At 40.0% G+C, this 24,674-nt stretch overlaps 1 protein-coding gene across 4 annotated transcripts in view; it reads right to left on the bottom strand.

The window, feature by feature from the left end:
• The window catches only part of GABRR3 (gamma-aminobutyric acid type A receptor subunit rho3), a 33,609-nt gene extending 19,872 nt beyond the window's left edge, over positions 1-13,737 (bottom strand). For 3 of the 4 annotated variants that reach the window (XM_020811142.3, XM_020811149.3, XM_072993978.2), the window contains exons 1-2: positions 13,213-13,737; positions 1,466-1,578 (exon numbers count right to left, since the gene is read on the bottom strand). In XM_020811142.3, coding sequence (XP_020666801.3) covers positions 1,466-1,578; positions 13,213-13,346 — 247 coding nt within the window. In that variant the 5' untranslated portion in view covers positions 13,347-13,737. Of the gene's footprint in view, positions 1-1,465; positions 1,579-2,065; positions 2,164-13,212 lie in introns of those variants that run through there. The other variant, XM_072993976.2, reaches the window with a different exon arrangement.
• Between the last annotated feature and the right edge of the window lie 10,937 nt (positions 13,738-24,674).

The raw sequence follows: 24,674 nt of genomic DNA, 5'->3' as shown, positions 1-24,674 counted from the left end.
AAGAGCCAGTCTGTGTGGCCTTGGGCAAGCTGTACAGTCCTAGGGCACACTTCCCCGCTCCCAGAAGGAGGGAATGGTAAACCACTTCTGAATACTCTCTACCTAGAAAACCATACAAAGGGCCACTATAAGTCAGAACTAGCTTGATGGCACAGTCCCTGCCCATCTCTAATCAGGAGCAATGCACCCCAAGCTGGTGTGGCAGTGGTCTGAACCTATTCTTAGGTTTCTGCAGATTTTAGTATGTATTTGTATGTTTCTTGATCAAGGGGCAGTCTATGGAAAATAAATTGCTCTGACCTGGATGTGGGTGCCTCATGGCCTCATTATCTTTGGGAATGTTTGTAAGCAGCTTCTTTCTTTCTTTCTTTCTTTCTTTCTTTCTTTCTTTCTTTCTTTCTTTCTTTCTTTCTTTCTTTCTTTCTTTCTTTCTTTCTTTCTTTCTTTCTTTCTTTCTTTCTTTCTTTCTTTCTTTCTTTCTTTCTTTCTTTCTTTCTTTCTTTCTTTCTTTCTTTCTACCCACCCTTTACCTGGAGTTGTGCTCAGGGAAAGCATGAATTTGGAGTGTAGGATATGTCCCCTTAGCATTCTCAGTCAGTAGCCAGGCTTTCTCAAGTGTGCGATCTCACTGTGTGCCCAGAATCAGAGTGCTGCACATTTGCTACCCACCCATTCTACAACATAACAGAGGCACCTGCAGCAAGAAAAATATGGTTCTACAAAGAAAGACCAACAACAGACATTTAAAAAATTAAAGGAAAGTAGAAAACAGCATTTGGGTTGGGACTACCTGGTGTTACTTTGACCTATGAAATCAATACCCACACAAGAGAGAGAGAGTTGTCCATCCCACATTCATACACACACTCAGTTCTAAGCGCAGTTACCTAAACAAAAAAGCAAATAAATTCTAGGGCATGGTCAGTATAATAAACAATATATAATCCTTTGCTTGAAACAAAATGTCACACCTGGAAGTAAAATAGTTGCTCAGAGGGTTGGATGTGGAACAAATAAGAATTGTGTGAAGTCAAGCTGAGCTTTTACCCACCCAAAATAACAACAGTAACAAAAACAGTACAGTTAAACAAATTTACCGGTAACTACTGTTACCTCCAAACCCCGAGGGACATGGTGCTGCTGCGGGTTAAACCACAGAAGCCTCTGTGCTGCAAGGTCAGAAGATCAGCAGTCGTAAGAGTGAATCCACGTGACGGAGTGAGCTCCCGTGGCTTGTCCCAGCTCCTGCCAACCTAGCAGTTTGAAAGCTTGTAAATGCAAGTAGATAAATAGGTACCACCTTGGTGGAAAGGTAACGGCATTCCGTGTCCATTTGCGCTGGCCACGTGACCACAGAAGAATGTCTTTGGACAAACGCTAGCTCTACAGCTTGGAAATGGGGATGAGCACCTAGAGTTGGACACAACTGGACTAATTGTCAAGGGGAACCTTAACCTTTACCTACCTCCAAACCCAGGTCTCATTGCAAAATCATGGTCCTCTATGCGAAGAAGTTGTTCAGATTTCATGGGCCGAATTTTGGTACTGTCTAGTTTTCTCATCTTAATTTCTCGTTTGCTGCATTAAAAAAAATTAAGATAAAGTGTGTACCTTATATGATTTTATTTTATTAAGACAATTAAAACCATGATTAAGAGTTTTAACAGAGTATATGTAAAAGAAGAACAATTATATTGGAGTGCATGTTCCTAATCAGAGAAAAAAAAAAACAAGTAGTAAAATAACAGAGAAACAGGTTATTCTTCTCTTTGCTTCCCTTCAGACCACTGGCCAGGTTTGTACAACACCCTTGCAGAGTTGCATTTTTTTGCCAAGATATGTATGTGTATGCCACAGACTGTTTTAACTAGAAAACCTGTCAGGCCACAGACAAGTACAGTATATGTTTAAAACAGTGGCTGTGATGAAAGACCCCCCAGAGGAAAAGACTGGAATATAGCTCTAAAAGACATCTATCAAAATTACATCATAGGGTCATCATAAATTGAAGGTGACTCGACGATACATAACAACAACATCAAGACTGCAAAGAAGACATGATTACCCCAGCCAAAGAGTCATCTCCAAGGATAGCCCATCTGTAAAGAGGTCATACAGACTGGATCATATTCTTTTCCTTTTCCTTTTTTTGTACTGCGAGGACTATCTGGAAGGCTGGGAAGCAAACAGCCTAGAATGCTTTATATTTTCATAAGCAGTCTCTGTCCATCTTCTTCTTGTTGTGAAATGTCCTGGATCATCAGATAGGATTAGCCAGTGAGCAGGACTAAGATAAGCATGTTAAGTGGACACATGGCCAACACCGGGCCAGATCACTGGTCAGCCTGGCCAGAAACCATATAAAAGACATACTGCCAACTCAACAAGTCAGCTTGCCAAGCCATGTTCATCTACAGGAGAATATAACTGACAGATCAGTTTGCTCCTCTTTCAGCACAACACTCCGCTTTTCTGTTTTACTTTTCCAACTCAACTTGCCTTACATCCTCTGTGTCCCTGTACAAACTCAATCGTTGCTGAGTCCTCTTAGGCCTTACAAAGCTGAATAGTTTGGTGTCATCACTTTTGAGTTTTTAAAAGCAATTTTTACTTTCTACTCACCTGTGAAATTTCTGTTTCACTGGAGGCTGCTGGTATGTTATTTTACTTATAATTTCACTTCCCCTGGCCCTCTGCCAAGAAGCAGAATAAGTGTTCCATTTGCCCCTGTTCTGAAATACCTCACTTATTCACTTCACAATATTGGAAGCTGACAGTGAAAGGAATTGGACTAAATAGGGTCACTTGAAGTCTTTATACTATAGACCATAGCAGCCCATTCCAAACAGTTCAACATAAATGAGTCCTTAGTTGTTCAGGAGGTGTTCTCAGATGAAGCTTCTTTCTCTAGCTTTCTCTCTGCCTGAATGGCTCTACTTGTCTCTGCCAGGCCTCTTTGTGCTAACTTCATTTCTTAGCTGAAATCACTATCATAACCCTCAGAAATCCAGGATTTAACCAGAGAATCCTGCTACTCTATATTGCTTTCCTGATTTCCTAGTTTCTGGCCTAGAACCTCTGTTAGTCTGTTCTCTCTTCTGATTCTTGCCCTAGAATTACCTCCCATTGTTCCAGCTGGAGTTCCTCAGCTTCAAGTCAGTCAAAGGAGACTAAGGAGAGGCAATACTTGTCTCTCAATCTGCCCCCTAATTTCTTCTCTCTCTCACTTTCTCAAGAAAGAACCTTCTTTTATTTCCTCTTCTAATCCTTGTTGTACATCTAAAAATAGTCTGTTCAGGTACTGCAGACCTTTGCCGAACAGCCTGAATCAGCCATATAGGTTTGCTTCTTTTGAGTCTTCATTTCCTCATATTAATTAGATATTTTATTGTGAATGTTTGCTATATTTTAATTCAATAAAATTCCCCTTATAAATAGCTTTGTGTAAGTGCGATATACAGAGTCCCATCCGTCTCAGGATACACTATTGTCATGGTTCAAAGATTCCTTACAGGTGTGTGTCCAAATGTGTGAGCATCCAAAAGTGTGGGCACATACATGTGCTCTGAGAGCACACCTGGTAACACCATTGCCTTCAACATCTAGCGGGCAATTGAACTGGCAATGGAGGAGGGAGAGGCTCATGCACTTCCTGTCATTATGCATAATGGATTATGATTGTGGCAGTAACAATGATGGTGAAAAATATATAGTCAAGCCTTGTTCTTATATTAATGTGTCCTGTGGCATTCAGCTCTGCTCTCACCTGTCCATCACAGCTGGGCAGGGGAACCTCAGCCAATGAGAGGACGGAGGGTGGTGCAGAAGTGGGAGGAGCTGAGTTATATAAGGTGTGTGTGAGGTGTGAGGAGAGATCAGAGTTTGAGAGATGAGTGATTAGAGAGACTGATAGTGAGTGAGAAAGTGCCTGTCAGTGAGGGAAAAGTCTGTGTGAGCTAGTGTCTGAGAAACAGTGATTGTCAACTTGATTATATACCTGTGATTTACTACTTTTATTTCATGTAATCAATAAACCTTTTATTTGTTTGAAAGAAACCCTGGTCCTTTTGATTATAAGGATAGGTTGGTGGCAGCAAGTTTTTTGAAGAGAAGTAGTGGGCACTCTTATACGCCTGGATGGGTAGAGGCTTGAGAGTGGCCTGCTACATGTCCCATATTTCAAATGAATATAATAATACATACAGGCCAATGAACATGGGATTCTCAGCAGAAATTTCTCTGAGGGATTTTTTTGGGAGGAGGGGGAGACCAGGATCTCTGGGATGGAAATCAGAAGCAATGGCCATATGTACCTGGGCCAGATGACTGCCAAAGAATAACCTAACTGTGCATAACAGCAAGATGGAAATAGAATTACTGGAAATTAAAATCAGACACACAGGCAAAACAAATGAAAATGATCACCAATTAATTGCCACAGGACTGGCAATGTTTTTAATCAGACCTCCTCTGAGCACCCTCGGAGCAATTCATACAGGAAAGTGCTATCCTGGAAAGCAATGGAAACCAATGGAGCCTTTCCCAAGTGGCTGTAGCACGGTCAGGCCAATAGTGTGTGTGTGTGTGTGTGTGTGTGTGTGTGTGTGTGTGTGTGTGTGTTTGTATGTGTGTGTGTGTGTGTGTGTGTTTGTGTGTGTGTGTGTGTGTGTGTGTGTGTGTGTGTGTGTATGTTCATTCCCTGTCACCTAAGTATGGTAAAGTTGTGGGACCAAAATAAAAAAATGACCTCTTTCTTGTATTCATCCAGAGCTGTATTAACCATGCTTGGTAAGAGCCAAATGATCTGCTGATCATCTCAGAGTGCACACTGGCTAATATTAATTAAAGCTGTTCTCCAAATAACTTGAGTCCGAACTCTTTACAACATCACAAGAAAAGGCTATGGATTCAAATGATAGAACCACATTAACAATGCCCACATTTTTGCCTTTGAGTAAGAGTGATTAATATTGAAAGCCCAACATGGAGGGATGCCTTAGATAATACAGGGAGTAGGCTTTTTCTCCAGCTAGATTATTCTTGTGGTCAGTGATTTCTCAGGTGTCAAGCATGTCCTTTGTCATCTTAGCTTCCCCACTGCAGATGCAGGGGACTGAACCTAGGATCTTCTGGGTGCAAAGCATGTGGTTTTCCAATGACCTATGGTTGTGCTCTGAAGTCGTCTTCACATCCAGAGCTTTCCCCTCCAATCAGGCAGTGCCAGAAACATAACCCTGCCTTAAGGAGACACCTCCGTACGTGTGTGCTAACACATCAAGTTTGCATATGATAGGTTTCAGAGAAAGAAATAGCTTTATTGTGATGTCACAAACACTTCTGAACAGATGTTACAAACATGTGCACAACCGCATTTCACACAGAATTTTCAATAAGAAGGGGTACGGAGGGTGAAGGGAAAGCAGTACTTTTCTTTCAAGAAAATAATGTGGTCACAAATGTAATGTAGGGTGGGGGAACTATAGCTCATATACCATACACAGGCCTCAGATTAATTTGATTGAGTTCCCAGCACCATACAACTCTGTGGATCCAGTCTTGCTTTCCAGGTCACTTTCCCCAGAACAAGATAAGAAAAACACATTGTAAAGGGTGAAAAGTTAAGTGGTATATTCTCAATTTCGGTCATAATGTCTCCATTCCATTTTCCTTTTTATGTGTTAAGCAACTAATAAGAAGCCTTTCAGTTATGTCCTCAGGTCTGCAATTGGTATTATCAAGCCAATGGGATGCACTATACATAGCCTATGCATGGCTCTTTCAAATTGTGTTGGCAGGGTTCTTTTCCCATGACACAAGGCACTTAGCTTGCTTTTGCTTTCGGCCAACTCTGTATCTCTTACTTTATAAGCATGGTTGAAAGGGGCAGTTGTCTCCTGAAAGATCTCAGAAACTATATGAACCAGAAGCATGTTACTTTTGTATGGCTGAGTACTACTCATTCCTCTGTTTAAATAACTTGGACAAACTATAGTTCAGCAGCAATTTCCCTAGAGCAGTGGTTCCCAACCTCGGACCCCCAGATGATCTTGGACTACAGCTTCCAAAAATCCTAACCAGCACAGCTAGTGGCAAAAGTTTCTGAGAATTTCGGTCCAATAACATTTGGGGACCCAAGACTGGGAATCATTGACCCCGGCTTGTTTATTTTCCAGTTTGTATGTCCTAAAAGGTCTTTGAAATACTAAGAGCTAGAAATACTAAATTTTGAAGAGATAATAAAGATTTCCTAATTTAAATAATTGGATTAATCCATGTTGTTAGAAGTGACCACACCAAGGGAGACCAAAACTTTTCTACTGTGGCCTTTAGCGTCTGGAACAAAATGCCAACCAAGATACATGAGTCTCCTTTCCTCTTCGTGTTTGGAAAGCTGGTGAAGACGGAACTATTTAGAGCTTCTTTTAATAAGAGAATCTCCTGGATGCCATATCAAGGCATTCCATAACCTGAGAGCAGACTCTTTTGTGTCTCCATCAACTGTCCTTGCACGGACACCAAGAAGACAGCTCTTAACCATTGAAAAGGCTCATATGTGGAGAAAGGGTCCTTCAGGTAGCTTGAACCCAAACCATATAGGCTTTACAGGTAATGACCAGCACTTTGAACTGGACCCGGAAACGGACTGGTAGCCAGTGCAGTTGTTGTAGCAGAGGCATTATAAGCTCCCTATAAGTGGCCGCAATCAGTAGTCTAGCAGCTGCATTTTGAACCACCTGTAGTTTCCAAATCATCTTCCAAGGCAATTCCATGTAGAGCAAGTTACAGTAATCCAAGTATGATGTAACTAAGGTATGCATTTACTATAGGGTCATTTATATTTATGATTTAATTACTGTTCATGTATCACCGTACTGTACTGTTTATGAATGTATTTTGTGTTACTGTAAGGGTTTGAGGGCTTTAAGGTTTAATTTTGTAAACTGCCCAGAGTAGTGCTTGCATGAATGGGGTGGTATATAAATCAAATAAATGGATGGACGGATGGATGAAGGAAAGAAAGAAAGAAAGGTCATTTAGTCAGTCAGTCAAAAATAGGTTTTTCCCCAGTCCCAGTTGGGACCAATGATAATTAGCACTGGGTAGCAGCCAGCTTTAGTCATTTCCTGGGCTTTACATTAAGGTGGCACAAGCTGAAGGGGGGGGGGGAAACCAACCAGTACAAAAGAAACAAAGGGGTGGGGTAGGAAAAGAAGAAAAAAGAGATGGCTCCAGGGTGAAAGGTGGTTTGAATGCTCAACAAACTTTTAGTACTGGGGCGAATGGTTACTGGAGTGGAGGAATTATAAAGGCCAGCATGAAAAATACATTGAAGATGGGGAAGAGAAGAAATAATGTACTGAGTGGAAATCATTGTACTGTACGTGGATAAAACCAAGCACATTTGTGAGTACCAAATACACATGAATTTATTTGGTACTCACAATCTGAGTCATGTTCATATTTTGACCTGCACTTTTTCATTTCACCTCCATTTTCTAGTGATGGTCATATATTTAGAGCTTTTGCATGCACACACCATTCATTTAGCTGGCACTTATTTAGCCAGAAGTCACATCTGAAAGTCTGCGTCCATGTCAATCAAATTACTGACTGCTATGTTTCTAAATCTCGTCTCCTAGCTATGTCACATGAGAGAAAACTGTTGAAAATCAGTCACACAAGATCATTCCTGGTCACACATAACAAAATGTTAATATAATGCGTATTTAGAAATTGATTTCTTATGGCTACAACTTACACTACAATCCAGAGTTATGAGGGGAGTATTTGGCTTATATAAGCAGAACTGCTGTGGCTTTTTTAGAGCAAAATGATAAACATTTTGAGGGTTTAGATTTGCTGCTTAAAGTTCAAGACTAAGTGGGGAACGGCCTTTATTTCCATGGGAATGTCACAGGTGGCAGACAGTGGCTTCCCAAATTCCCGCAAGATGCCCAAGGTTGGTAAATTTTAGTTTACCTCATTGCTGTTCATCAAATGTAAACACAAGGCTGAAAATAAACTGACTTTACTCACATTATGTTGCTAAAATTCAAATAATATTAGCCATGTTTGCATTTACCTGATATCAAGAAAAATTTAGCAATTTGTTTCATATTTAATTCCAATAGCAATACTAGGGCACTCTGGATTCTGACATTAATGCTTATCCCATTTGTTATTGAGCAAGGTTGCCCTTTTGATATAAAAACAGTCCAAAATAAAGATGACAAGTAAAAGACACCTGTTGCTAGTTTAATAATTAAGTTGTTAATTATGCAAAGGTATGGTTTCCATCAGCATTTTCTTCTGTCACAGATCTCTGTGTCTCACTTCATAGTGAAGATGAAATTAAGGGAGAAAAAGAAGGCCCCACAGTAAATAATTAGGTGAGAAAGACAATCCAGGAAGGAAGGAAGGAAGGAAGGTCAACAGTATTCAGTGAGTTTTCATGGCTCAAGAGGAACTAGATTCTAGTTCTCCCAAAGCCCCAGAACAACTTCAATGTATATTTATTCATTCAACTATAGTGTAGTACGTTTACATATATAAACTATTATATATAAACTATATATAATAGTTTATATATGACAATAATATCATATATAAAACTAAGTAAATAATACGACTGAGTACTCATATTTTGTCACGGAATTTCATATTTAATCAAATGTTCCACTGGGTTGACTCACTATTTAGTGTACCTAAGACTGGAGCCTTTCAGTGAAATTTAATCCATTCATGTTTACTCAGAAGTAGGCCCCACTCTGTTTAATGAGGTACAAAGGTCAATCTATTCATGCTTAATCGTCCAGTTAAATCTCTATGGCTGCAACCCTATACCTACTTACCTGGAAATGTCAACTGTATTAAAAATAAATGGATATCCGTTTTAATAAATACATTGGAGTATTTGCTAATGTCCAAAAGAATAACATTCCCTATGCAGACATGGAATGATAATGCTTTAAAATCATCTTTCCAAGGCAATGCAGACAAACAGCTTTGGAAGAGGGAACCGGGACACAATATTAATCTGATGAAAGGTGCATAACAAAAGTAACATTTTCATGTGATATTCTTTTTTTAAAAAGCAACATGTCATTCAGAAATCTGGTTCTGGAGTATCCAGCAATCCTGGTATCAATTAAAAGTGAATCCTCAAATTTTATTGCCTTTAAAAGAAGGCTGAAGAGAAGGAGATATTTAAATACTCCCTTTTTAGAATCTCCACCAAACAGGAATCATAAAGGAATTAGATGCTCTTGATGATGATGATTCTGAAATTATTATTTCTGGGAAGAAATTTGGGAAAGCTGGACATGGATTAAAGAAATTTCTAAAAAAAAAACTTAAGGAAAACATATGGGTGAACTGAAATGATTAAGAGACAAGTAAAGGATGTAAAAAACTGGATTATACCTGCTTCAGGTGAGCTGCACAGATTGTGGTTAAAACATTTAACAAATCTCCATCAACGTATAGCAGTGTAATTTAATCACTTATTTCAAAATTCTACAACTGAAAATTGGATGACAACAGGCCACACATTTCTGATAATAAAAAGATAATCAAAAGGGCAATGACTCCAGTAATTATCAACCAGTTACATGCCTTCCAACAATGTTCACATTCCTCACAGGAGTACTTGCAAAGTCAATATATAATTATTTCACTGAAAACTGCCTATACCCAACTGAACAAAAAGGTAATTTTAAAAAGTTAAGAGTCATGAAATATCAGCTGTTTGTTGACAAAAAGACACCAAAGAATGCAAAAAGACAAAAGACAAATCTTAACATGGCCTGGATAAACTGTAAATGCATTTGACTCATTGCTGAACAACTGGATTAACACCTGCCTAAAAATTTTTGGGATTAGTAAAAATATTGAGAAATTTCTCAAGAAAAACACGGAAAAATGGAAAACTGTCTTAATGGCACATGGTGAAGAAAATGGGGAAGTTGGCATCAAAAGAGGAATATTTCAGGGGGATTCCTTGTCACTATCACTGTTTAACATCTCACTAATCCCCATATTAATAATTTTAAATAAAACTGTGTTGGGCTACCATATTTCAGAACAAGGAGGAAAAACCAATCATCTCTTATACATGGATGACCTAAAACTATATGCAAAAAGTTCCACAGAGATAGAATCACTGCTGAACACAGTGCAAATATTTAGTGAAGATATCCAAATGAAATTTGGAATTGACAAATCTGTAGCTGTCTATACACTGTGGCAAGATTCAAAAACTAGATGGAATAGAGTTCAAAACTGTGATATTGTATTATAAAATCACTATCAAGTAATGAAAATTATAAATACCTTGGGATACTAGAAGCAGATAACATCTTGCACATAAAAGTTAAAGAACTCACAGAAAGAGAATACATCAAAAGACTGTGGAAAAATCTTAAAATCAAAATTAAATGGTGGAAATACTATCAAAGTCTTAAACTTATGGGCAGTTCCAGTAAGTTCCCAGCTGGAATAATAGATTGGATCCAAAATGGATCAAAATCAGATCAAAAAACACAGAAACTTATGAAAATGCAACATACACTACTTCCAAAAAGTGATGTGGACAGCCTATATTTACCATGAAAATTTGGAGGCCATAGATTACTGCAAATAGAGTGGGTAGTACAGGAAGAAAAAAGAAGACTAATTGATTATATTAGTACAAGTAGAGAAAACTTAGTTAAGGTGATGAAAATGGAGAATATTTTGAAAACAACAGAAACAAAGGCTCAATATAAGAAACAACAATTTGAAAATAAATTAAACAGCTGGAAAATAAACAACTACATGGACAACACCTGAGAAATACTGATGGAAAGCATGATAGTAATTCAACAGGGGCATGGCTAAAACTGGGGTCAATTAAGAAAGAAACCAAAGGCTTGATTTTTGCTACACAAGAACAAGGACTCCAAACCAATGTGATGAAAGCTAAGATCCAAGGAATTATTGCTAACAGAAAATGTTGATTCTGCCAAGAAAAAGATGAAACTGGGTCACACCTCATCTGCAAATGTCAAAAGATTGCACAGATTACAAAACTAGACATGACAGAATGGCAAAATTAGTGCATTCCTCATTATGCAAAAAATATAACTTGCCAACCCCCAAAAAACCCATGGGAACATCAGGTGTCAACAACAACAACAACAACAACAACAACAACAACAACAACAACAACAACAACAACAACAACAACAACAACAACAACAACAAGATTTGGCATTTCTGGATCCAAATTGATAGACACCTTGAACATAACACATCAGACATAGTAGTAATAGATTGGATCGGGGAAGTCCCCATTTTCTGAAACCTTCTCTACCAGATAATAATTATTATTCAAATGATTAATTTGAATGAAGTAGTATTAGTATTAGTATTAGTATTAGTATTAGTATTAGTAGTAGTAGTAGTAGTAGTAGTTGTTGTTGTTGTTGTTGTTGTCATTGTCGTTGTTGTTGTTGTTAGGCATAGCCAATAAAAAAGACTGTGGGGTCTACTGAAGTATGTTTCATCCACAAGCAAGATTATTATCATTATTCAAAAATACAAAAAACCTAAGCTTGTAATATCGCTGGGTTTTATTTATTTATTTAATTTATATCCTGCACCATCTGGCAACCAGGCCACTCTGGGCGGCTAACAACAATATCAGCAAGAATATTAAAACAAGATAAAAAATAAATTTTGTGTTATTTTTAACAAATTGGTGGTGACGGTGGTGATTGTTAAATGGTTCAGAAAATAAAGGGTGTTTTTTTCTATATAGCAGGATGATAGGGAACTCCCATCAGTCTGTAGAACATTCCACTAGCTGGACTGCCTTAAACCTTCTATCTTATTGGTAACAAATCCAATACACCTGATTTATTTCACTCTGGAAGGAGATATTATCTCATAATCTCAGGAATCATGCCAGGTCCTTAAGTCACAGTTTTTCAAAGTATATCTGTTGTTATGTAAGTTTTTCTTGTGTTCAACTGATCGATTTGTCAGGATACTATCCTTTCTGTCCAAAGAAGATCAAAAGGCTGCCATGCACATAGAACCTCATTCAGAGAATGAGATAATGAAGCCAGTGTCTCCATTCTCAGTCAGTGCTCCTCTCTGTGGTTGGCACTAATTGTCTTAGTACATCTTACCATTGTCCTTCCTCTATCCTGCCTGTGGCAGCAGCTGATTTCAAGCATTTCAGGCAGGACTACTAGGAGATGCCCAGCTGGAATGTCTACATGTAAAACATATAATTTAATAGTAGGCTAATGCTTTTCACTCTTCTTCCGTTGCAGCCTTTTGAAGGGAGGATGGAAATGAAACATGGGAAAACCTAGCTCTATTAGGAATCTGCTTTGGAAAGTTGATCCACCCCACTTATATTGTGTATTATTATAAATACAATGTCTTCCTTAAATTCTCCTCATTCTAATGTTTTACAGCTCCTTACTACATTTTTGTTAAAATGTCCGCAAACATTTCAGGGGACTGTCTCCCAAGGCAATCGTGTGTATAATATTAAGTGTGATTAAAGTCATATGCTCAACTGGAAATAGTGAAATACATTACTAGCTTTAAGACTGGGATTTAAAAATGATGATAAAACAATTCCATAAATTAAAGCACACTTTATAAAGCAAGCCTTCTGTAATATGATTGGAATGAAAGTTGAGCCTGATAAAAAACAGAATCTTCATTGTATACCTTTACTATTAATATCTAAAGTAATTCTAAAATTATCATACTAACTTAGGTATTAATATATTGCAAAGAGCAAACTGGGCTTTAAAACAGTTATTTTAGCCTTTTAACAGTTTACATCTTTGGGCTATTGCAGTATATTGTGCTACAGCCAAATATTGTACTAGATACAGAATTATAAGTGGATCACCCGTTAGCATGTAATGCAAACAAACTCCATATATGCAAAACACATATTAGAAATATTGGAAAGAAAATTTTACTGGCTTAAGTGTTTACTTTTGATGATTTTTGTCAGAGTACTAGTTTGGCTTCATCTCCAAATGCTCTTTCGTTTGCATTCTTCTCTTATCTTCCTGGTACGAAATCAACAAACAAAAACAACCTTTCAGCTTGAGCCAGAAGTAAGTCAGCTTTAGGATAGTGATAGACAGAGAGTACATAAACATAATGGCAGGCATGATGCCCAGTAACCAGCTTACTCACCTATTATGCCTTTTCATAAATGACCTTTGAAGATGGTGGTGATGGTAATGATGATGGTGGTCACTATTATTGTTTAAAAGAGAAGTTGGCCAAAAACAGGTGAAAAGGAGCAACAGTTTTATTGCAAGTACCATGTCTTCCAATCACTGGAATAAAACAGGTTCAGTCAGCCCGCATCAGTATCCTTTCATTCTGGTGCTCCAGATTTTAAGAAACATCATACAGTGAAGAGGATGTAAATAATATGAGGCACTGGAGAATATAGGAGGCAAAAGCATCTCAGCTTTCATTCTTCTTTAGTGTCTCCTCTTTTCCCCTGAAGTTTTATAATTCTATAAAATCCATATTGTACAGTACAGCTTCATCAGCTGGATGCTGCAGTTTTATATTCAGAAAACTACATATGAGAAGACTGTATGTAGCTTGTCCCCATTTTCATCAATTCTTTCATTGCCTGTGGGCACATTCCTAGCCAGTGCTCTAACACCCACTCAGTGTACTCTTTGATAGAGCTCTTACACAGACAAAAGAGTGATGTCAAAGATTTAATCTCCTTAATCCCACACGACACCATGTTTTTTTAAAAAAATCTTTCATTACCCTATGAAAATCTGTGATTAATGAGAAAAGGCCAGGAAATTAATCTTACTTACTGCATAAGAAGAAAATCATTTGGAAAACATAAATATAATAACTAAATTAGTAAAGTAGCATGTTTGCTTCACAGACTATAAAACATTTCCCCCAAATGCCTTATGTAGCAATGAGTATCCATTTTGACTAGGATAGCTCGCTAGCGTCAATATACTTGGCAGTTAATCTGAAATTTGGAAATGCCAAGAAACTTTCCTTTCCCCAAAAATTCATAAGGCGCAACTCTTAGTAAGATATAAGAATTTACTCTTTCTCTCTCACCCTGACTCACGAGTGAAAATGGTGATTCCTGTTTGCAGCAAAGAGGGAAACTGCAGTTTTCTTGATTAAAGTGAAGCATTTATTAAATATTTTAGGGGGAATGTGTCTGTCTTCGTCACCTTAAATACCTCAGTTACCATGACAACTATACTAGGATTGCTATAAGTACCTGTACCTTGACGGGACATAACAAGAAGATGACAATGTGGGTGGTGAAACAGGATTAGTTTTAGGATCCTAGTTTCAGGATCATTTTCCTAAACAGAACCCCCTTTCTCATCAATGTTCCTTCAAATTTTCACCCCTCCATGTGCAAGTCCTGCATAGGTTCCGATGTGACAGGAATGAAAGGGCTCAAAATGATAGCTGTGGGTGCATGGAGGAGGAGGAAGCTGTGCGGAGCAGGGGAGGAGTCAGTCATGCTTGAGCAGTCACGCAACTTAGAGGGAGACTTGTTTCTGATATATTGATGTATCAATAAATATTATTTTTGAAATATATATATTTATAAAGAGGCTAAATTGTCCCTTGAAGCAAGAGAGAAAATAAACCAGTACCATGGGGTAATCAGCCATTACGATTCAAAAAGGGGGAAATAAATTGGTACTGCTAAAATTCTTGGAATATTCGTCCTGGAATATAAACCACGTGACCACGATTCAGTACAACTGAGGTATGGAAAATATCCAAAGAACTAGAAAACATTTCCTTTGTGTGACCAGGGCTTCAGGCTTTAGGCTCTCAATTAATTGTTATTTCTTTTGGAGGGGGCTGATGTTTTTGCTCAGAATTCAAACCACTAATTTGTGGAGAAATACCAAGTAAAGTGAAGTAGAAACATATCAGGAAATATATGTCTCCTGTATCTAAAAGGTGGCTCAAATGTTAAGTTTTGGGTTTTCTCCTCTGTCCAGCAAGTCCAGTCTTCTTGGCACAAGGAAAGATTGGTATAAGCTGAGCAAATACAGCTACAACTAGCAACCAATAACAGCTGCTATGGTTGACTAGGCCATTAGGCAAGGTGAAGCAATTACCTCAGGTGACAGAGTGTTGGAGCAGTGAAGATAAAGCTGCTGCTATCTCCTCCATGCCTCAGTGTGGGTGATCACGGAACAAAGGAAGTCTAATTGCCTTAGAGAGAACAAAGGAATTGACAGCGAAAGTCCGAGCCAGCGGAGCCAACTGGCAATGCCCTGAGGGCTCTTTTATTGACTTAGTACATAGTATGTTATGAGAGAAACAGATAGGATGCTAGTTACCTAATCGTAACTAGGCTTGGCTAAAACAACCCTTTGATCTTATGCTCTACCTCTAAGCAAAAGGGCAGAATAAGGGGCTACCCCGCCTGCTGGCAGCTGCCGCATCCTGCCGGGAGTGTTTGCACGTCACTGGAACAGAATGCAGCTACAACCTTTAAGCAGAGGTTTTCCACACCTCAGTGCCTGGCTGTTTGAGGAAGCAGACCATCTATTTGAATAGTGGCTGGCTTTGAGAGCATCCTCAGAACCTAACCACTGGGAGGGGTAACCATGTCTTATTCAAACAGCAGGCCAACTTTCCAAACTGGTCATGCCAGACACACATTTTATGATCCTGGCTGGTGCTTTCTATACCTATTTATGTTTACTTATGATTGCTATGTTCACATTACATTCAACCATTAAAGGCTGTAATTGCATTTGTGCAGGAAAACCCTCCACACAAAATAGGTTGTGTAAATCAGTTCTCTACTAATTTGAGTGGTTTAAATCAAAAAAATTTTACCAAAAAAAATCCAATAATATCAACTGCCCTTCAAGAGACGTTCAGTTTTAATCAGTTAGGTAACCAAACATGGCTATCAACAACAGGCTGATTCCCTTACACGGTTATCTCCTTTTTCTCTGGGAAAAATTGTACTGGAGTATTATGCATCATTATAAACTGACATTAAAGAACAGGTTAATCTTTCTGTTGTAACAGATATATTTTCCATGCTATCAAATAAAAGAAAGTTAATGGACAAAGCTTATAATGGGTTAGTCATTGATACATATATTTTCCCTCCAGAAATACAAACAATTAAACCTGAACATTTGGCTTTATGCTGTCATTAAAATGTTTTCTTAACATTATCCCTCCACTTTTTACCCCTACAAAGCTCATAATGCTTAGCTTTTAAGGATGACATAATAGACTGCAGTAGTCCTACAAATGGGAATAACAGACATAGACATAACTCTGTGTTCATGCTTGTGGGTGAAAACTAAAAGAAATAAAGGTTCATTCCACACACGTTTGTTTGACCTGTAGTTTTCCTCATAATAACATGCAGGACAGGCAAACAATTTAAAAACAAAGGAACATTAATAATTCAAAGAAGACTGACACTTTGAGTTATGCTAAATTTCACTCTGGACCCCAACAGCTGGTCCAGATAAAATAGTGCTGAGATTAGAGAATGATGAAACCACTGGATTCTTTTTTTTTAAATGGTAAATCTAGATTTTTTTTTCCCAACTAGATTGTTAGCTTTGTCAATACATATGAAATCTTGTCTCACAAGGCTGTGTGAGATTCAGCAGTATATGTTTTGGATTGTACATCGCTCACAAATGAGGTTTCCACAGAATCAGACAACAGGCAGCTGATAGAGAATGTGCCAAATCTAACCTTTATAGAATCAATGAAATTCTGGTGCTTGCATGGAATTTTTTAATCACTTGATAGAAAGTATATATGCTTGAATTGGGGCTGAACCTGGGACCTTTCATCTGCAGAATGTATAGGTCAAGTAGAGATACACCCAAAAAAACCTCAGGAATTGATTGGCATACTCACAAGAAGACCTTTGGCATGTGCAATTGGAGAGTCATGACAACAGTATTTGGAAATTACAGGGTCCACATAAAATTAAATACTTTTAAGCTCCCCACCTGACGTTTGGTCAGGGTTTATGTCCCAGTTTATTGTGTAGGTAGAAGATTATCCATAAGAAGAACTAGTTTTTTAGTAACAGACCGTCTTCTCCCACCCAGATCTACCCGAATCACCCGACATAGCCAGAAGGGGCGGCTGAGGGGTCTGACGCCGAGAGAGGCCCGGAAGGAAAAAACAAGAAACCGGGCCTTCTCGGCGGTGGCTCCTCGGCTTTGGAACGCCCTCCCAACAGAAATTCGGCTGGCACCCTCGCTGGGTGTTTTTAAAAGCCAATTAAAAACTTGGTTATTCAAGCAGGCCTTCCCTCCAGTCAATTAAGTCTTTCTCCTTTTTTCTTGTCTTTGCTATTCCATCTTGGTAATCTTCTCTTTAAATTAATTGTTTTAAATTGAAATTGTAATTTTATGATTTTATATATATATTATACTGTTCTGTTTTATTTTGTAAGCCACCCCGAATAGACATGGTCTAGAGGGGCGGGGTAAAAATCAAATAAATAAATAAATAAATAAATAAATAAATAAATAAATAAATAAATAAATAAATAAATAAATAAATAAATAAATAAATAAATAAATAACAAACAAACAAACAAACAAACAAACAAACAAACAAACAAACAGCAGGAGAGGTGAATTAATTTTATTTCTCTCCATCCCTCCCCAAAATTTTTTGTTGTTTTGGATGAGTTTTTGTGGGGGGGATTGCTTTTTTTGTATTTCCCACAGTGCCTTGTCTCCAAGACCTCCCTATGAACCAGCCATTGTAAATTTCTGGCTAGGAGGCAGCCAATTTAGGGAAGTGGCAATGGGTTATGGCACAGGCAGGAGTGGGTGGGTGGAAATGGCATCTCCCACTCAGCTACATTATCCGTTCAATTGTCTAAGGTGACCCCCCCCCTTACCCCAGTTCATGGCCAGGCAACCCCTAGATAAAACAGTTTGGTGATACAATGGTATACCCACTGGAACCCTAGACAGGCACACACCTAGTTAGGCATCCTTCTGTCTCGAAAGACCATGGTGTCGTGCTCTGTATGGAGGACTTGGAACAGCCTCTAGTGTGGCTGAAGAGGCCAGTTCGAGAGTGGCAATCTCTTCCACACTGAAGACAAATCCAATCTGTCCCCTGTCCAGCTCCCTGGTTTTGCTGCTTTTGTGACTTCATCTTTGCCTCGGCCTGCTGGACAAGGGTCTCTTCAAATTGGGAGAGGCCGTGAAGCACGGCCTGCCTCCAGGCTGAACGGTCAGATGTCAGGGTTTCCCATCTGTTGAGGTCTATTCCTAAGGCCTTCAGATCCCGCTTGCAGATATCCTTGTGTCGCAGCTGTGGTCTCCCTCTGGGGCGATCTCCCTGCACTAATTCTCCATACAGGAGATGCTTTGGAATCCGACCATCAGCCATTCTCACGACGTGCCCAAGCCAACGTAGACGTCGCTGTTTCAGTAATGTATACATGCTGAATATTCCAGCTCGTCCTAGGACTACTCTGTTTGGAACTTTGTCCTGCCAGGTGATGCCAAAAATCCGTCAGAGGCAACGCATATGGAAGGTGTTCAGCTTCCTCTCCTGACGTGCACAAAGGGTCCAGGACTCACTGCAGTACAGGAGTGTGCTCAGGACACAGGCTCTATAGACCTGGATCTTGGTATGTGTTGTCAGCTTCTTATTGAGCCATACTCTCTTTGTGAGTCTAGAGAACATGGTAGCTGCTTTGCCAATGCGTTTATCCAGCTCGACATCCAGGGAGAGGGTGTCAGAGATGGTTGAGCCAAGGTACACAAAGTCATGAACAACCTCCAATTCTTGTGTGGAGATGGTAATAGAAGGAGGTGAGTCCACGCCCTGGCCCATGACTTGTGTTTTCTTCAGGCTGATTGTTAGTCCAAAGTCCTGACAGGCCTTACTGAAATGATTCATGAGTTGTTGGAGGTCTTCAGCAGAGTGAGCCACAATGGCTCCATCATCTGCAAAGAGGAAGTCCCGCATGCATTTCAGTTGGACTTTGGTCTTTGCTCTCAATCTGGAGAGATTAAAGAGCTTTCCGTCTGATCTAGTCCGGAGATAGACACCTTCTGTTGCAGTTCCAAAGGCATGCCTCAGCATGACAGCAAAAAAGATCCCAAAAAGGGTCGGCGCAAGGACACAGCCCTGTTTCACTCCACTTCGGATGTCAAAGGGATCTGATGTTGAGCCGTCAAAACTACAGTGCCTTTCATTCCCTCATGGAAGGATCTGATGATGTTAAGGAGACGAGGTGGGCATCCAGTCTTGGGAAGTATTTTAAAAAGGCCATCCCTGCTAACCAAGTCAAATGCTTTTGTAAGGTCTATGAAGGCCACTAAGAGTGGCTGTTGTTGTTCCCTGCATTTCTCCTGCAACTGTCGGAGGGAGAATACCATGTCAGTGGTCGATCTATTAGCTCGAAATCCACACTGTGATTCTGGATAGACTCTGTCTGCAAGCATCTGGAGCCTCTTCAGCACCACACGGGCAAGCAGCTTCCCTACAACGCTAAGAAGAGAGATACCACGGTAGTTATTGCAGTCGCCCCTGTCTCCTTTGTTCTTGTACAATGTGACGATGTTTGCATCCTTCATGTCCTGTGGTACTCCACCTTCCCTCCAGCAGAGGCAAAAGATTTCATACAGTTCGGTGGTGATGATCTCCTTACCACATTTCAGCACTTCAACAGGGATGTTGTCCCTTCCAGGTGCCTTGCCGGAGGCGACGGAATCCAAGGCCGCAGTTATTTCTGCTAGGGTTGGTTCGCTGTCCAGCTCTTCCAAGACAGGCAGACACTCAATGTTATTTAATACTTCTTCGGTTACTACACTCTCTCTGGAATATAGCTCAGAGTAGTGCTGCACCCAGCATTCCATCTGCTGTGTTCGGTCCTGGATGATCACACCTCTAGCAGACTTCAAGGCAGCAGATTTCTTCTGTAGTGGACCTAAGGCCTGCTTGATACCATCATACATTCCTTTGATGTTACCTGTGTCCGCTGCTATCTGTATCTGAGAGCAGAGCTGAAGCCAATAATCATTGGAGCATCTCCTGGCAGCCTGTTGGACTTGGCTATGAGCAGCTTGAAGAGCTTGCAGGTTGTACTCGCTAGGACAGGTTTTGTATGCTGTTAGAGCTCTTCTCTTATCCTCGATGGCTGGCATTAACTCCTCCGAATGGGCTTTGAACCAGTCAGCCATCTTTCTGGTCTTCTTGCCAAAGGTGGACAAGGCGGTGTTATACACAGCGGTCTTGAAGTGTTCCCATCATTCAGGTGCATTTAGATTAGCTGGACCTGGAAGGGTTTCCTCAAGTGCTTGGGCAAATTCCTTCACCTTTCTTTGATCGTGAGTCTTGCTGATGTCAATACGCGGTCTTCCTTCCTTTTTCGTGTGATACAATTTCTTTGTTCGCAGTTTTACTCTACTACACACCAGGGAGTGATCAGTATCGCAATCAGCACTCTGGTAGCTGCGTGTGATCGTAACACTAGGAAGGCTAGAACGTCTAGTGAGGATCAAATCGAGCTGATGCCAATGCTTGGATCTTGGATGTCTCCAGGAAACTCTGTGTTGCAGCTTCGTATTAAAGAATGTGTTGCTCACACAAAGACCATAATAACAGCAAAACTCCAGTAAGCGTTGGCCATTTTCGTTCATCTTTCCAATGCCAAAACGGCCTAGACAAGTGGGCCAAGAATTGTGATCAGCACCAACTCTAGCATTAAAGTCTCCAAGAATGAACAGTGCTTCTCTTTCAGGGACTTTTTTGATAGTAGCTGCCAGATCGTCATAGAATTTGTCTTTCACTTCTGTAGTGGCTGACAGTGTTGGTGCATATGCACTAATGAGGGTTACTGGTCCTGCTGATGAGTGGAGCTGCAGAGACAGGATTCTTTCACTCCCCACAGTAGGTGGAACAATGCATCTCAGAAGGGTGTTTCTGACTGCAAAGCCAATACCATGCTCCCTGGTCTCATTCGATGGTTTTCCCTGCCAGAAGAATGAGAAGTTTTTTTCTTTGACAGATCCCGAGTCTGGCAGTCTTGTCTCTTGCAGGGCAACAATGTCCATCTGCAGCCTACTCAGTTCCATGTCAATGACAGCTGTCTTGCGCACATCGCCTATTTCTTGCAGGTCCTCAGGAAAGCCATAGTCAGGAAAGCCAGGGGTCATTGTCCGTACATTCCAGGTGCCCAGCTTTAGGGCAGAAATTTTCTTACAATTGTTGCATGGTGCACGGTTATCGATCTGCATGTCGGGTTTGACCCTAAACCCCACGCACCCCGTGAGGTTAACAGACCGTGGCGAGGTAACACCTTACTGGCTGGGGGCTGCCCAGCTTAAGGCGGGCGGTATCTACCTATTGAGATGCAATGACCTCTCCCACCATCAGAAGTAGCCCCTGGCGTCATGCTCTACGCCAATTGAGCAACGACTTAATACTGGTAACTGCTACTCCCCGTGTTGTTTCAACGCTGTACGCGAAGCTGGAGTGTCCTCTCCAGAGCACGAAGCCTGGGTAAGATAATATGGAGGATAGGCTGTTACCCAGGCAGCAAATCCCCCCTCTCCACATCGCTGAAATAGTCCAGTGGAAAGGCAAGAGCCAATACAACAGGTTCCAACGATGTCGCAGGAGTTGGCAGAACAGTACGAATTACCTCCGGGACTCCAGCTCCGGATTTTTCCTCGAGGTTGACTCCTGAAGCCTTTTCCATCAGTGGATATAGCCACAAGGCAGTGGAGGTTTGAAATCAGAGTTTTCCTTCTCCTAGATGGGCTGCCTTCCAGGGCTGACAAGCTCCACCTGCCGGCCTGATCTCTAATGTAACATGTTACAATGTAACATGTTAACATGCCTTGTAACATGTTAGAAGGCACACACCTATGTTGCCTTGTAACATGTTAATTCATACATTTTTATGTAAATGAACATACGTAGTTTTCCAGTTCAGCTGGTAACTTTGCTAAAGCTCTTCAGCTGGGTCTTTTTTGATGTATTAGTTTCGCTGAAGTCACAGCAGCTGCACATTTCCATATAATCAGATATTATTGTTGGAATAGAGGGAAATCACTTTGGTTGAGTATTTTGTGGAGCTATTTTGCCTCTAAATCCAAGATGCTTCATCATTCTGCCTTAGGAAGTTCCAATCACTGAATTAATTTCATCCCTAAATCCCTCATTTACTTTCTGTCTAAAAGGCAGCATAGCAAGTAAACGAGGAGAGAAAGGGTTCTGGACTTTTAAAACAAAGTTCTTCGAGGAGGGCACTAATCTCAAAGTGTGGGTGAAACTCCACACAAGAGTGCACTGCCTCCAGAGCTAAATCCTCAAGGCATATTTTATTATTGCTAAATAAAAATGGATGGATTAGCATGAACTGTGATTGTGAAGAGTTGGTGCCAGATGTAGCTGAAGCTGGCAACATAATCTTGGCCATGTTACTAGGGAAACACACAGAGAGGCAGAAATATTCTAAATGCCCACCTCTCTGCCACTAGCAAAGTCGTGAGCTTCAGACTTATGAGTGAATGCTTATACATATGCCACCCTTCCTTTAATTCCAAATTCATTAACCTGGAAGAATTAAAACCTTCTATTCAGATGAATGTATATTCACACAGTATGGATACTCGGACAGTTGTGAGAACCTCTCCTCATAAACAAAATAAACACAAAAGATGGAGAAATCTTTCCCTTTGCACATGGAAAAATGGCCTTCTGAAGGCAAGAGCTTCTTCAATGTGTGGAGCTTCTCTGCCCTGGTCCAGAATGTTTTTTTTCATCATATGTGAATAAGGCAACAGGAAAAATGCAGCCACATCTGTTTGGTATGCAAGTACTAGATTCCTATCCAAATTCAATGTAATATTTTATATGAAATATCAACATTTGACAGTCCACCTGTTGGGAAGTGTTGGGAAGTCTTGCTTGTAGGTTCTTGTTGCTCAACAGTCTAATTTCACAATCTTGACACAGTATGAACTTCACTAAGGGTGCGCACGTGATTGTATAGATATATGTGTTTTCACTTTGTGTAACCATGTACTGTGTAGTTCCCTGCAGCACAACTCAGTTGTGCTTCAGGGGCTGCCTTGGAACATGCTGAGAAAGATTTTTGAGGCAATTTTGAGGGAAATAGAACATATGTTAGACAAGAGACTGAGAAAGACACAGAGGGAAAGTGTGATTTCAAAGTATCAGCTATAAAAGACAGTGAGGGAGAAAGTATCAGCCCACATAGCATTAATCAAGCAGCAGCAATGAGGCCAGAGAGTAATAGGTTGAGTCCTGTAAATGAATTTCAGCTCAGGAATGGCTAACAGCATTAAGTGGATAACTGATTTATTGGCTTATCCTCTTATGTTTTGTTTTGAGACTTAAATTGTATAGCTATATGACTTATTTCTTTTGCTGCCTTCCCTCTTTCATCCTCCTTGTTAAGTAAATACTTGGGAGAAAATATTTTTCAAATTTATTAAGATTTTTTAAAACCAATTTTTAAGTGTTTAATATTTGTGCTTTGAGTGGTTACAGGAAATAAAGAAAACTACAAACCTTTGGACAATTTACATTTATACTGGGTTAAGCAGAATTAGTCATTTTTTTCAGTAAGTGCAATCCTATACAATTCCCAGTGAACAAACTGAGATTCATTTCTATGTACAGAAGCAGCAGGCTATTAATGAGGAATTATTTCAATTCATTTTAGAAGGTAATCTATTTATTCAAGACCTGGACAGAAAATGTGCAATGAAAGCAAAGAGGCAGCAATGCAGAGAAAATGCTTAGCATAAACGGAGACAAATTGCCTTCGTGCATACAATATATTGTCACAGTTGTTCTTAAGGCTGAAGTCCCTTGGAGATGCTAGATGAGGTCAGGGATCTTGGGAGGCAAGCCACACAAGTCAAACCTGAATGACAACAATAATGAAAGCCTGTTTAAAGCTTACCAACATAGACTATTCTCTGAGTCAAATTGTCTTGTTTGCCATCAACCTGCCATCAGAACCGTAACCTCACAGTGACCGAGCCAGAGTCTAGATGAGCGGCTATAATTGTGACCAGCACACATTGCAAGAATATGTTATGTGTTCCAACATTCTCCTAGTTCCAAGAGATGGTAGCACTGAGAAGCTTAATGAAAGAAGATTTCCCTGAGCAATGTCAAAAACAAGTTAACAGCCGATTTCCGCTACTAAACAGAGTGGAGAGGAATACAAATACAAGGAAACATGCTACAACAGATTACATATGCTCTTAGCCAGTAATCCTCTTCTGTGTATAAAAAAGGAGATTGTATACAAGAGAACTTTTCAGTGCCTCTGAAAAGACCCTTTAGGATATGTACAGAATCCATGAGATGATCTGCAGTGCTACTTTCCTTGCATGGAAACTTATGTGGGATTGTACTCCTAGCATATAACAAAGAGGATGCCTGCAATTTAGCACAGCAAACCTACAGATCTCTTCCTGAATGCATTAAGAATTCTTAGTGGTGACTTGGTGAGAAGATAAACCCTCTTTATGCAGCGGTGGGCAACCTTCAGAGGTCCACAAACAGAGTAGTTGTTACTCTGTTTGTGGATCTCTGAAGGTTGCCCATCGCTGCATAAA

This window comes from Pogona vitticeps, chromosome 3 (genome assembly GCF_051106095.1).
Source record: "Pogona vitticeps strain Pit_001003342236 chromosome 3, PviZW2.1, whole genome shotgun sequence".
Lineage (NCBI taxonomy): Eukaryota > Metazoa > Chordata > Lepidosauria > Squamata > Agamidae > Pogona > Pogona vitticeps.
Note: the sequence above shows the minus strand (reverse complement) of the source record. Positions and strands in the feature narration are given on the sequence as shown.